General features: G+C 33.1%; 1 protein-coding gene across 3 annotated transcripts in view; it reads left to right on the top strand.

The window, feature by feature from the left end:
* GRID2 (glutamate ionotropic receptor delta type subunit 2) overlaps nt 1-13,817 on the top strand; it is a 1,471,756-nt gene that overhangs the window by 775,313 nt on the left and 682,626 nt on the right. For all 3 annotated transcript variants that reach the window (XM_038582129.1, XM_038582130.1, XM_038582128.1), the window contains exon 3: nt 6,298-6,582. In XM_038582129.1, coding sequence (XP_038438057.1) covers nt 6,298-6,582 — 285 coding nt within the window. The remainder of the gene's footprint in view (nt 1-6,297; nt 6,583-13,817) is intronic.

Genomic DNA, 13,817 nt, shown 5'->3' with positions numbered 1-13,817 from the left:
TCTATGTCTCTGCCTCTCTCTGTGTATTTTTCACAAATAAATAAATATTTTTTTAAAAAAATTAAGTAAGCTAAACAACTCTGTTTCTATTTACAGAAGTGTTTTTATAGCTAAAAACCTTCTCACAACTGCAACTCCACTCCCAAAAAGTCTGACTGGTGAGTTCTATCAAAGACTGAAGGGAGAAATAACACTAATTATACACAGACCCTTCCAGAAAACTGAATAGAGGTGACTGCATCCAACTCATTTACTGAGGGCAGCATTAACTTTGCAAGGACAGTTTAACATTCACTCATAAACCAGTCAATTAATTTTTCATATGAGACCAAGGAAAAAATCCATGTGACCATTTCAATGAATGCAGAAAACTTTTGACAAGATTCAGTATCCGTCCCTGACAAAAACTCTCAGCAAACCAGGAGTAAAAGGAAACTTTATCTACTTCATATACAACCTGGTCAAAAAAAATTTACAAACAGGTCATACTTAATCATCAAAGATTGAAGTTTTCCCTTTAAGGTCAGAACAAAGGAAGGGTGGCTGGAAAGGAAATAAAAGACATACAGATTGGAAAGGAAAAAATGCAACTGCCTTTTTTTAAAAAAATGATGTGATTGTGTAGGAAATTGTATAGAATCTACTAAAATAATAAAAAGTACTATTTAAAATAGAATATACATATGTACATAATACATATGTAAAATCAATATGACAAAATAAGTGCAAAATCTAATTCACTGAATACTACAAAATATTGCTTAGAAAAGTTTAAAAACACTGTGTTAGATGAAGATATATATACCACGCCCATGAATCAGAAGAAGCAGTACTGTTAAGATGTTAAAAATAATATTTTGCATAAGTATCTAGGCTACTGAAAAAATAATATAATGCAAGTATAAATAAGATGGTGATAGGGGAGTGTGTGGAATTGTAGAAAGATCTGTTGGCAAGGGAGAGAAGCTGGAGGTAAGCATGAAAATGTAGATTGGGGCTAGGACATTAAGGGTTTTATATGCCATGCCTAGAGTTTGGGCTTTTTTCTGGCAGAAGTTGGAAGTTATTGATAGTTTTATCTGTTATCAACATTTAATTCTGAAATAGTTTTAGATCTAATAGAACGATTGCAAAAATAGTGCTGAGTTTCCTTATGTTCTTTTATTATATATTCTTATATTCTATTTCTTCTGTTTGGAAATATTTTCTTCAGCCTTTTTCATCAAGGTAACTGATCTTTACCTAATTAGTTCTACTTCTCCTTCAGATTCACTTCTGAATAAAGGGCTTTTACAACCCACAGTCTAGGAAAAATGCTTTTGAGCTATCAGAATAATAACACTTTTTGGCCTAGCAACTGCTCAGTAACCGTTATACATTCATTTAAGTGTGCTCTCCGTCTCCCATTATATACTGGCCTATTTTTGACCACCTTGCATCCTAAGTATCAGGTCCTTGCCTGATATAGTATATAAATTTTACATCTGTAATATATAGTTGTATATATGCATACATAGGTGTGTTCATTACAGAATTGTTACTAACAGTAAACAGGAGGAGAATAATCTGAATTTCCATAAATAGAAGACTATGAAAATATATAGTTGGAAGGGTATAAAGTAAACAAAATAAAATCCATGTTCCAGCATTGTCTCCATTGCTTATTGAAAATATAGGATTGAGCCTCAAATTAGTATGAAGTAAATGAGGATAGGTATTTTATCCAATATAGCCATGTGCTGGTAAAATAATCAAATGCAAGTAAAACCATTTTATAAATTCCAAACAAATATACAAAGACAAAGAGATATTTGAATATTATTTTTATCATTTTTATCACATCGATGTTAGTGGAACCACTCTAGGGATTGCTTGGAAGTAGACTCAATACTCTGTAGGTTCTTCTTAATAGTTTGTTGCACTTTTGATAAAATGTTCTGTGTATACTCTATTTGGAGCTGAAATTATATAGAATTAATGCCTTAATCTTAAACCCAAAGGGAAAAAAAAAGAGAAAATGGTGTCAAAATTGTTATTCTTTTCTCTTTTATATCCAGGAGGCTGAAATTATCGTGAATCTTATAGTAAGAGTTAGTTAAGTGACTTACAGTTTTTTACATGTGCCTTTGTGTTTAAAAACAGTGAGTGTTGAGACACCCAGATGGCTAAATGGTTGAGCGCCTGCCTTCAGCCCAGAGTGTGATCCTGGGGTCCCGGGATCGAGTCCCATATCGGGCTTCCTGCATGGAGCATGCTTCTCTCTCTGCCTGTGTCTCCCATGAATAAATAAATAAAATCTTTAAAAATTAAATAAATACATAAATAAATAAAAATAAAAACAGTGAGTGTTTACTTCTCTGTGGCCCAGGCATTGAAGTCTGTGCCAGATGTGAATTCCAACTCTGCCATTTACTAATAGTGTGAATTTAGACAATGCAATTACCTAACTTCACTTAACCAGTTTCTTACTTAAAAATTAGAGTAAGAATAGCTCTTCTGCATAGGGTTGTTATAAAATATAAATGGAAAACTAAGATGACTTATAATAGGTCCTATATGTTAAATGTTTAGTCCATGTCAGGCTTAGATCACGGGCGAGAGATTCATGCTGGCTTTAGGTGAATAAAAAAATAGTAAACAGAAAATTATTCATTTGAACTCATTTGATGGCTGGTAGTCAATCATTTTAGCCATTTATATTCTTTTAAAGAAGAAATTAAGTCTTAATGATTTTAATTATACCTAAATGATTTTTTTTCTATAGTTTCAATTCATAAGTAGAAAATTATGATTAGGGCAGCCCCGGTGGTGCAGCGGTTTAGCACCGCCTACAGCCCAGGGCTTGATCTTGGAGACCCTGGATGGAGTCCCACGCCGGGCTCCCTGCATGGAGCCTGCTTCTCCCTCTGCCTGTGTCTCTGCCTCTCTCTCTCTCTCTCTGTGTCTCTATGAATAAATAAATAAAATCTTTGAAAAAAAGCTATTAAAAAAAAAGAAAATTATGATTAAATTGGACCTTATAACACTATTTATATTTAAAGACCATCTTTATTTAGAAGAATTTGTTCCAAATGGTTATGTTTTTGGCAAACTACATTGATGATATGTCAAATTAATCTTACTTTTTATATACTACCTCTCAGATGGCTGCTGAAAATCGTATTTGCAAAGAATGCTAAATGTACAGGCTGAAAGTGTTTTATGTTACTATGTTCTTACAAGCATGAAAGCAAAGGTCAGGTGCTTTATGGTGGTTGAAAAAAGAGAAGAAAGCAATTATCAACACTGGATTTATGATTCATTATTGAATTGAATAGGAAAAAAGAAGTTAGATTAAATTCAGCTTTTGTAGAAACAGTACAAATCTTTCTTATCTGCCATGGAAACTTACCTTATTTTCTCATCTATAAGAACTCACTATTATAAAATTCAATATTGATTACTAATTTTTTTCAGAAAAAAATAATCCATCATATTAAATGTATTGATCAATTTTAAAATCGGCCCTGATTTCAGATATGATAAAATGTAGAAGCTATACACATTTTAGAATTGTGGAAATATGGTACTCTGTTTCTGAATTGGAAGAACTTGAAAGAATGAAGATTATTCCAAGAATAAACATCTCAGTTATTATTGGAAATAAGATGAAGATAAGGGTCACATTTTAGAGTACAGTAATTCTTATTAAATCTATGTAACTATTGGAAATAAAATGAAGATAAGGGTCACATTTTAGAGTACAGTAATTCTTATTAAATCTATGTATCTTCTTTTCTTATACCTTAGCACCACTTGCAAATTAAGGGAATTAGAGAAATAGGGAAATTCCATTCCTCAGTTATAGCCATATTGTCAACAATATTATTGTAAGAATAAAAAAATAAGAGAAAATCAAAAAAATTAGACATTCTATAACAATCACATCGAAGAGTATTGCAGTTACAATCCACCAGACCCAGGTATTCCAGAAAGGGTTACATATCAGAACTACTCAAATAATACACCATAATGCAAATACATGACCACTAGCCTTCTAGTAGAACTTCTAGGAGTAGACTTAGTCATCTGTGTGTGTGTTTAATATTTAAATAATATTAAATATATAAATATATATTTTTAATCTCCATTTTGAATTCTGATACAAGAGAGATTTTGTAAACACTATGGTAAATAGATTGGGAGTTCTTTGAGGATGGAGTGTTTTATGCATTCTCTAATCTCCGAAGAAAGTTCCTGGCTTATGGTTAAAAGTTGATAAATGTGTGTTGAAGAATAAGTGTATGAATGGAATGTGCTGACGTCCTTGTGACTTAAAAATCACTGGAAGAATTATATTAGGATAAATTGGTCAATATCAATAGACTTATTGAAACTATTGTGTTTATTTGATCATTTTAAATTAGTGTAATCTAAACAGGGGATTCAATTGTATGTACCTTAAGATATTCTCTATATTTTTATTTTAAATGCTAAGGAGCCAAGCATTTAGGCAAAATCTTTTTTAAAAAGTGAATTTCTGTTTGCTTATGTAAATCAGTAATGGTTTTAGTTCCTACAATAAGGAAGCAAACTTCTGACCAATGTTTTTACTTAAATCCATTGAAAGTATAATTGTAAATTCATATTGCTTTTATAAATGTTGAATTCACAAACATGAGTAGGCCCTATGGTTTTTATTAAAACTTCAACCTCCATCTGTTACAGCCTAAGAAGCATTCACCCATGCTGCTACCTTTCAGATTTATTTGATATCATACAACCTGTCTTATGCTTGAAAATAATGTCCCTAATAATTATTAATTTATTTTGTATGTACTGGTTGGCTTAGAATTAATCATTATAAATGTATTTGGTGTTTAGGTGCATGTCATTAGTATAGTACTTCTAAACTTGCAGTTTGTCAGCCTTTATTTACTGGCCAATTAATTACATGGCGGTACTTATCATCTAACTTTTTCTTTGATTTTTTTTTTTTAAACTCTGCAGAATGGATTATAATAATGTATAAATATTGAAAGTATTATACCAACAATCCCTAAAATCTAGAATAATGCCTGGACCAATTATAACTGGCCTTCTCAAATGAAATTTATTTTACCTTGATTCCATCTGAATTTACTTATGATTTTATTTCTAATCTCTTGTCTTCAAAGGTTTATATCCTAAGATCTCTCAGATACCTTAACTCTTATTAAGACTTACTAAGAGTTAAGACTTACTAGGGAGTGCCTGGCTGGCTCAGTCAGTAGAGCATGGTACCCTTGACCTCAAGGTTGCGGGCTCAACCCCATAATGGGCTTAGAACTTATGATAAATAAATAAATTAATTAAAACTAAAATTAATATTGAAAAATTGAAAAGGCTAAAAAAGGGGGAGGGGATCTGGCTGGCTCAGTCAGTAGAGAATGCAACCCTTGATTTTAGAGCTTTGAGTTGATAACCTATGTTGAGCATAAAGATTACTTTAAAAAAGAGAGAGAGAGAAAGTTAAGACTATTAATTTTCTATTTCTATATCTACTATGTCTTGATATGTACGTATAACTTATACTTGACCCAGTTTTAAATATATTTTGAATATACGTATATGTATACACAAAATAGTGAAAATAAAATGGAGATAATAAATCATATAATGAAGATTAGAAATTGTTCAACTATAAACCAGAATGAGATAATTGCTGAAATTTAGTATTTGATTTGACTATTCATTTTCTGACTGCCAAGGAAAAGAACAAAAACATTTTCATTTTTCCAGTTTAATAAGAGAGACAAAGTGTCACCAAAGTTTTAGATACCAGAATGGCTCTATGTTTTATGGCCAGAAATTCCTTTCTTAGGCCTTTTATCTTCCTTTACATTCACTCACCAATTTACATATTATCTGCTTTTTGAAAACCTTGTGTTACATACATACTCAGTAAGGAATTGTCTTTTCTCTGAATTATGCATTGATAATTAAAAGACTATAGCTGTCACTGATTGAGTACCTATCATGTGAAAGGCAAATAAGAGACACTGAATTATCACCAACCCTAGCAGCAGCAAACCTGAAGATTCATGATATTTTACCCTCTTTGTGGATGATGAAACTGAGTTCAAGAGAAGCTAAGTAGCTGGCACAAGGTCAAATGGCTAATAAGGGTAGAGTTCTTTAGCTGAGTTCCAGTGTTCCAGTAGCACGTTGTAATTTGACAATTTCTTCATGGAGAATGTTCATTTTATTCACTGTTCCTGCAAAAGAGAAGTTATATGAAACCTATTGACATTTGAATATTACTGTGCTTTCTTGCAGCCTGTGAACTTATGAATCAAGGCATCTTGGCCCTGGTCAGCTCCATTGGCTGCACGTCAGCAGGGTCCCTCCAGTCTCTGGCAGATGCCATGCATATCCCCCACCTCTTCATACAGCGCTCAACAGCTGGGACACCAAGGAGTGGCTGTGGACTCACCCGGAGCAACAGGAATGACGACTACACGCTCTCTGTTCGCCCACCTGTCTACTTGAATGATGTTATTCTGAGAGTGGTCACAGAATATGCCTGGCAGAAATTCATTATATTCTATGATAGTGAATACGGTAAGTGTTTGTGATTCATGTGAGTTTTATAAGCTGATATTTGCATGGCAAGCAACTTCTTTAAACCTTGAAAAACTTCAAGGAGCTTACTCATTGTTATCCGTGGTTTTATTGTTCTTTCATAATCTTACAAATCAAGCAGCAAAAACAAAAAGTCTGGTTAAGTTCAAGTTCAATCGTTTGTATTAAATCACATTGAAGTCAAATTAAAAAATAAATAGCTGTACCTACTGCTCAGTTTATAAATGTTTCTAAAGGGAATCTGACTCCAGTATATCTTGATTTTTCAAATAATGGAAAGTCATAAAGATAATAGTGTCTTTCTCCTTTTCAAAAACATTTATATCTTTATATACTAATAAAATACCATGTTGGACAGATCGTGGAACACTAAAAATAAATGCTTATTTACATTTATAGGTTCCAAAAACTCCAAAAACCTGACATATCTTGCTTACATCCTTAGACTCTCTGGGAGTAACTGAGTTTATATTACTTTATAGTTAGCATGGCATTTTGTCTGCAATATGAAATTTCATGAAAATGCTAAGTAGTATAAAGATACTTAATTTATTTAATTTCCCAAGATAAAACACAAAGCATTTGCCCTGAATTTACTATAAGTTAAAAGGAGAAGATACTTTGTCTCAGTATTTTTACTCCTGTTACATTAAGAAAAGTAAAGAAAAATAATAGCTATATTATTCTTTTCCTGAATAAATCTATTTTCTGACTGATCCCAAAGATGTTCAAAGATAGTTTCTCTCCAGTTTTTGTCATTAGGGGGTATAGAGAGGGATATAATAAAGTGAGAGAAAATTAGCAGTTCTTCATGAAGATATATATTTTGAAACATATGTATCTTTAGAGATTTGCCTTAAAAAGGAGTCTCAGAAAAACGTTTTCCATTCAGTCTGGATGGGTCTAGTTTTTATTTTTTATTTAAAAAAATCAAGATTTCACCCTCTGCATGCAACCAATTTTTTCTTAGCACATGAATAAATAAACATTTACAAATAATGGTTTTCTTGTCATAATCTAACCAGCATTGTGAAAGGCACTGGAGAACAGTGACAGAAGAGCCACCAGAAAGTGGCATCAATGGGACTGAGCACAAACAGGTTGGCAGAAATCTGGAAAGCAACAAATAAGAGCCCCTGTGGACTCCCAGGGAGAAAGAGCAAGTGGCAGTTACATTTAGCCCTAAATATTCAAAGGTCGCATGGGGTTTTGGCAGCCAGAGTAGCATTAAACTTGAAGGGTAGATTTCAGCCAGAAGTCTGTGGCACTCTCCAGAAGCACACTTGTCTCCAGGACGGAAATCCTTATTTTTGTTGCTTAATTCATATTATTTAGGGATCACAGAACAAAAACTAAGAGACTGAAATGAATAAAATAAAAAAGGAAAATAAAAAAATAATTGGCTCATCAGTAAAAGTGAGGACTGAACACAAATCTGAAATTTGCTGATAGGATTATTCAGTTGAACGTAGTAAACTCTACCTCTGGAATCAATATGTCAAATACACCTTTATCAGTTTCCTTCCAGTCATATTATCTATGATTTTCATAACCTTAACTGGTATTCTTAAGATCTCTGCTCAAACATAACTTGAAATAATGAATTTTTTAACTGCAAATCTTTCTTTAAGGGGGGATTAATTAGTCCTATAAAAATAGTCTAGCAAATAAAGAAACAGAAAAGTAATTTTTGATCAAGTTTTTAACAACATGAAAATGGGAATTTTATTTTTTCATTATAAACATCAATGAAGAAAAAAATTCCTTGGTATCTTGTTTCCAAATCCCACATGGTTTAGAGAGTTAGGAAATTCTTATAAGAGAAAACATTGTTATCATTGATGAGGTAAATATTTTTGAAAATGTACACTAAATTCATAGTCGTAGAAAATCACTTACATACATTTGAAATTTCTTACTCTTTTTTCCTCTGTTTAATAAGTAAATAAGATGTTAAAATCACAGTGCATAACTGAGTCCTCTGTTAGAAGCAGAATTTGTTTTAAGAATAATAATAATAATAATAATAATATTTTCTTTTATTTTGATGATAAACTTGCTTTTGACTTACTTTTTAATTCAATAATTCATGAAAAATTACCCTGCTTGCATCCTTAAAATTATTTCCAGTAATACTCTTGTTTAATAAAAGAAAATTTTCCTTTGATACTCGCAATAAATCTTGCTAGAACTAGGCTAGAGTCCAAAATAAACATCAAGCTATCCAAATACCTTCTACCTTGAAGAGAGTTACACGTATTCACAAATCCATTCATCAGTGTCATCATTTTAAGTTCAAACACTGGAATTATACTTGACTTTTATCTTGGTTATCAGGAATTGCTTTCATTAAGGAATGGATTAAGCATCATCTATGGATGAAATAAGGCATCCTGCTGGAACCAAATGTGATTGAATACGTATTTTACCTATAAAAATACTTTTAAAAAGGGGGAAAAAGATTAGTCTTCTATATCTAGTTAATTAGAGAAACACTTTTTTCAAAAGCAGTTAATTATGATTAAGGGCACAGTATAAAAGTCTACATTAAATTCCCGAACAAAGAAAATTCAAGTCTTTGATTCTAAGTAAATGGATGAAAACAGAAAAAAAAATATATAGAAACTTTATTTGAATGAATTGATTCAAGACATTTTTTAAAAGCCTTGAAAAGAATTTAAGAAGTGTTGAGCTTTTTTTAAAAAAATGTGTCATTTAAGAAATGTTCATTGCTTAGTGCAATGCAAAATATGAGATAGAAAGTTTTACAGAATGCAGGCTTAGCCCTTAAGAAGCTTACAATTAACAAAAGAGATAAAATATTTATGACTCTTTTAATTGAGAAAATAGTGTGTTAAGTGTCATGAATGATGCAAACTGAATGCTAATGGTGTGTAATGAAGAAGGTGTTGAATTTATGGCTGCAGTGATCAAAGAAGGCTTGAATGTTACCTTTCAAAATCCTTACTAACTTTCACAATGCATGAGAAACAGTCACTCCAACGGAGAAAAGTGTGAACAAGTCTTGAAGCAATAAAAAGATTAAAAATAATATCTCTGAGCATTTAATTTGCCAGGGCTGAGAATAAGTATTTTGTAATAAGTCATAATAAGTCATGTAATATTCTCAACAGCTCTGTGAAGTAGGTTATATTATTATTGCAATTTTACAAATAGGAAAACAGACAAAAACTGGGTTACTTGCTCACAGAACATAGCTAAGAAGTATCAGACCTGAGCTCTAAAGTCTTATCAGAGCCCATACTCCTAACTATGTATGATAAGTATAAATTAGTTGTAATGAACTATTCCCCAAAAATATAATAAAAAGGGCTAATCTTACAGAGAGCATTTATTATATCCAGGCTCTGTTCCAAGTGCCTTATATGTATCATCTCATTTAAGCCTCACAACAGCCCTCTAAGATAGATGATGATGATGATGATGATGATGATGATGATTTATACAATGTGAAAAACTGAGGATGTAAGGCATAAGGTAATTTGCAAGTAAGTTGGGAAGCCTGAATTTAACACTGATGGTCTTATCCATAGTCCTTGCTTTTCACCACCTAGAGTATTTTGACACTATAGAAATAAGAATGATTAATTCCTGACCAACTATAAAATTTAAAAAAAATAACAGTTTACAAATGAAATACATAGAATCATCTTTATTTAAGAGAGACAATGATGTCAAACCTCCAGACCTCATCATATTAATATCATTTAAGAAAAAATAGTGTATGTCAATTCAGAAGATTTGGTTATCATTGGAAGTATGCAAACAGGATGGTCATTGGGCCAAAGTAAGCTGACCCATCAGCATAAACAGCTGCTTGCCTGTAAAATAACAATTTTTGCTTTTACATTTGCCAACAGAATGAAAAGTTCATTTGAGAGACCAATACCTCCCATTGAAAACCTACATTTTTAGGCTCTCTTACAGCTCTGAGTTGTGATATAATATTGCCAAGAGCTATGAAGGGTCTGAGATTTTACTGTACCTGCAAGTTAACAAGTTAGCATGCATTAATTTCATGGATACTGGCAGAAAACACTACTTCTTTAGACAGAAAGAGGACTTTAATACTCATGGTACAGAAAGCAGCATGAGCCTCATATTAATGTTGCTTCCTCTTGATCTCATGTCTTACAAGTCTATGTGAAGCCACTCTGGTGGATGCTATACATGCAGTGAGCTTTTATGACAGCTAAGAAACCCTGGCTTAGGGAATCTGTATCTTTTATTATGGGCTTCTAAGTAAACTTGCTTGGCATATGCCCAGAAAAAGACACTATCTTCATTGCAAATAAGTCTCTCTTCTCTAGAGAGAGCTTCTGCTTGTATAATATGTAATAAGACACAAAATCTATGGGGAATTGTTGCCCCCAAAATACTCTCTGTACAACATTGTTGACTTCTAGCAAATTTCCCTATGCATATGTCAGTCTAAGACCACTCTGGTTAATCTTACTGACAGGAGGGAGGATCAAATCTATTCAATTTGTTTCCTATGCATTTATTTAAGGACGCTGTAAATAAGATTGTAATGAGAAAGATTGATCTCCACCATGCCCATCAGGATCTTGGATTTAGCAAGCTGAATAAATCTCAACTATTAAGAGTCTACTTTAAAAAGTCAGAGAGTTTCCTCCTTAAATTTCTGCATGAACCTTTTTATTTGGACAGAGGCATTGATCCGGGTACAACAGGATTTATGTAATTGCAAAGATTCTATCTGTCTCACAAGGAGGAATTCTGTCATCTATAACAAACTTGGCCAGTGAGTTGAGGCTGACCTGAATGACTTCCAAGGCTGAAGTGGTATCATCAATCACTTTGGTGAAATTCAGGGGGAAGAAATTCTGATTGGATGATTACTATTTTGGGAAGATCACCAATAGGACACACATCAGTAATGAGTCAGATATGCCTCCATGTGGCTCCCCCATGTTAATTAGGGTAGCCTCACTTTAGAGAGATCTCAGTTAAGTGCCACATTATCTCCTGCTGGTATTTACTTAAACACTTTAAGGTATAGCACCCCTAATGTGTTACTCATGTCTTCAGGAAGGAGGTAGCCTTCACACAGGAACTATAGTTGTAGAAGCACACATAATATCCCTGATGTGAGAGTGGGGATGGGGAGATGGAAATTAGGAAAGAGTGGAGGGAAGAGTTAGTTACATTGCTGGGACCCCCTGAGAGAGACTTATCTCAATAGGGCCTTCAATATGACTTCTGATATTTCTAAGAATTCTCAATCCATGATATTTGAATCCAGCTATTGTTTAGAAGGGGCAGCCTGAGATCAGTCAATACAATCTGTCCTTAGGGTCTGTTTCAAGGGTTAGCAAATTGCTGTTGGGCCTGACATTTTGTTTTTTAAATGAAGTTTCATTGGAACACAGCATGTTCATTTGTTTCCATGTTGTCTATGTCTGCTTTTGAGCTATAATAGCAGAGTTGAGAAGTTGTAATAGAAACAATGTAACCCATAAGCCTAAAATATTACAATATGGTCCTTTAAGAAATTGTTTACCAACCTCTGTTCTATAACATCAATCTGGTGATTTTCATACTGCCTCACATTAATGAATGAGAATAGAGGTAGAGAAGGTATTTGGAGAGGCTAACAGGTGTTTTGCATAGGATGCATCCCCTACTGTTTCCAGGGGTCTTTTTGAAAAGATTAAGGGAATGGTGATCTGGATAACTATATGAAGAGAGAAGGAAAAAAAAAAACAAAAACCTTGACTCCTATCTCACACCATACAAAAATTAATTCAAGATTGATCATAAACCTAAAGGCTAGAATTATTAATCTTTCAGAAGAAAACATAAGGTAATATCCTTGTGACTTGGGATATGCAGAGATTTCTTAGACACATCAAAATAAATAAATCTAAAATAATAATTTGGACTTCACCAAAATTCATATCTATTCAGTAACAGACACCATTAAGAAAATAAGTAGGCAAATTACAAACTGGGGAATATATCTAGGAACTTTATGTAAATATATAAATACATAGTATATGTAAAGAGCTCAGAGATTAAAAAAAAAAAAAAGATTCCTACAAAGCAACAATATGAGGCCAACAAAAACACACAATTAAAAATGGGAAAAAAGGGATCCCTGGGTGGCTCAGTGGTTTAACGCCTGCCTTTGGCCCAGGGCGTGATCCTGGAGACCCGGGATTGAGTCCTACGTCAGGCTCCCGGCATGGAGCCTGCTTCTCCCTCCTCCGGTGTCTCTGCCACTCTCTCTCTCTATGTCTATCATAAATAAATAAATAAATCTCTTTTAAAAAATGAGCAAAAGGCTTGTGCAGACAGTCCATATAAGAAAATATATAAATGCCCAATTAACACAAGAAGTGCTCAACATTTTAAGTCCTACTAGATAAAAGCAAATTAATTAGATACCAACCTGTACCCGTTGGATTGGCAGAAGATTATTACAACATGTAAGCAATACTGTGATATGACTGGAAAACTCATAACTTTGCTGGATGTATGTAAAAATGTACAACCACTTTGGAAAGCTGCTTGGTAGTTTGTTAAAATATTGAATATGCATCTACCATATGACTTAATCTATTTCACTCCCAGGCATTTTCCATGAAAAATGACAATTTTTATCCACACAAATACTTATATTAGAATGTTCATGTAAGCTTTATTCATTATGTCCCAAACTGAGAACAAACCAGATGCTCATCATTAAATCATTGAAACAAATTTTGTTGTACCTGTACAATGGAATACTATTCAGCAGTAAAAAGGAATGAACTGCTGAAATGTACAACGACATTGAGTGAAAGAAGCCTGAAATAAAGAGTACATGCTGTATTCCATTTATTTACTTACTTAAGTAGGCTGCAGGCCCAACATGGAGTCCAGCTTGGGCTTAAACTCACAAACTTCAGGTCGTCTTAAGCTGAGTTCAAGGTTTGGATGCTTAACCGATTGAGTCATCCAGGCACTGCTATATCATTCCATTTATATGAGTCCAATAACATACAAAACTAATTCTGATAAAACAAATTAGAAAATATTTGCCTTTCAGGATCGGGGTGGATTATCTGGCAAAGAACACAGACAACTTCCTATGGTAACATAAATATTCATTATCTTGTTTCGAGTGGTAGTTATAGTGGAAAACAATAAGTACTCTTTGAATTAAACTTGCAAGGTCTGTTTGTGTT

Source organism: Canis lupus, chromosome 32, assembly GCF_011100685.1.
Source record: "Canis lupus familiaris isolate Mischka breed German Shepherd chromosome 32, alternate assembly UU_Cfam_GSD_1.0, whole genome shotgun sequence".
NCBI classification, from domain to species: Eukaryota; Metazoa; Chordata; class Mammalia; order Carnivora; family Canidae; genus Canis; species Canis lupus.
Note: the sequence above shows the minus strand (reverse complement) of the source record. Positions and strands in the feature narration are given on the sequence as shown.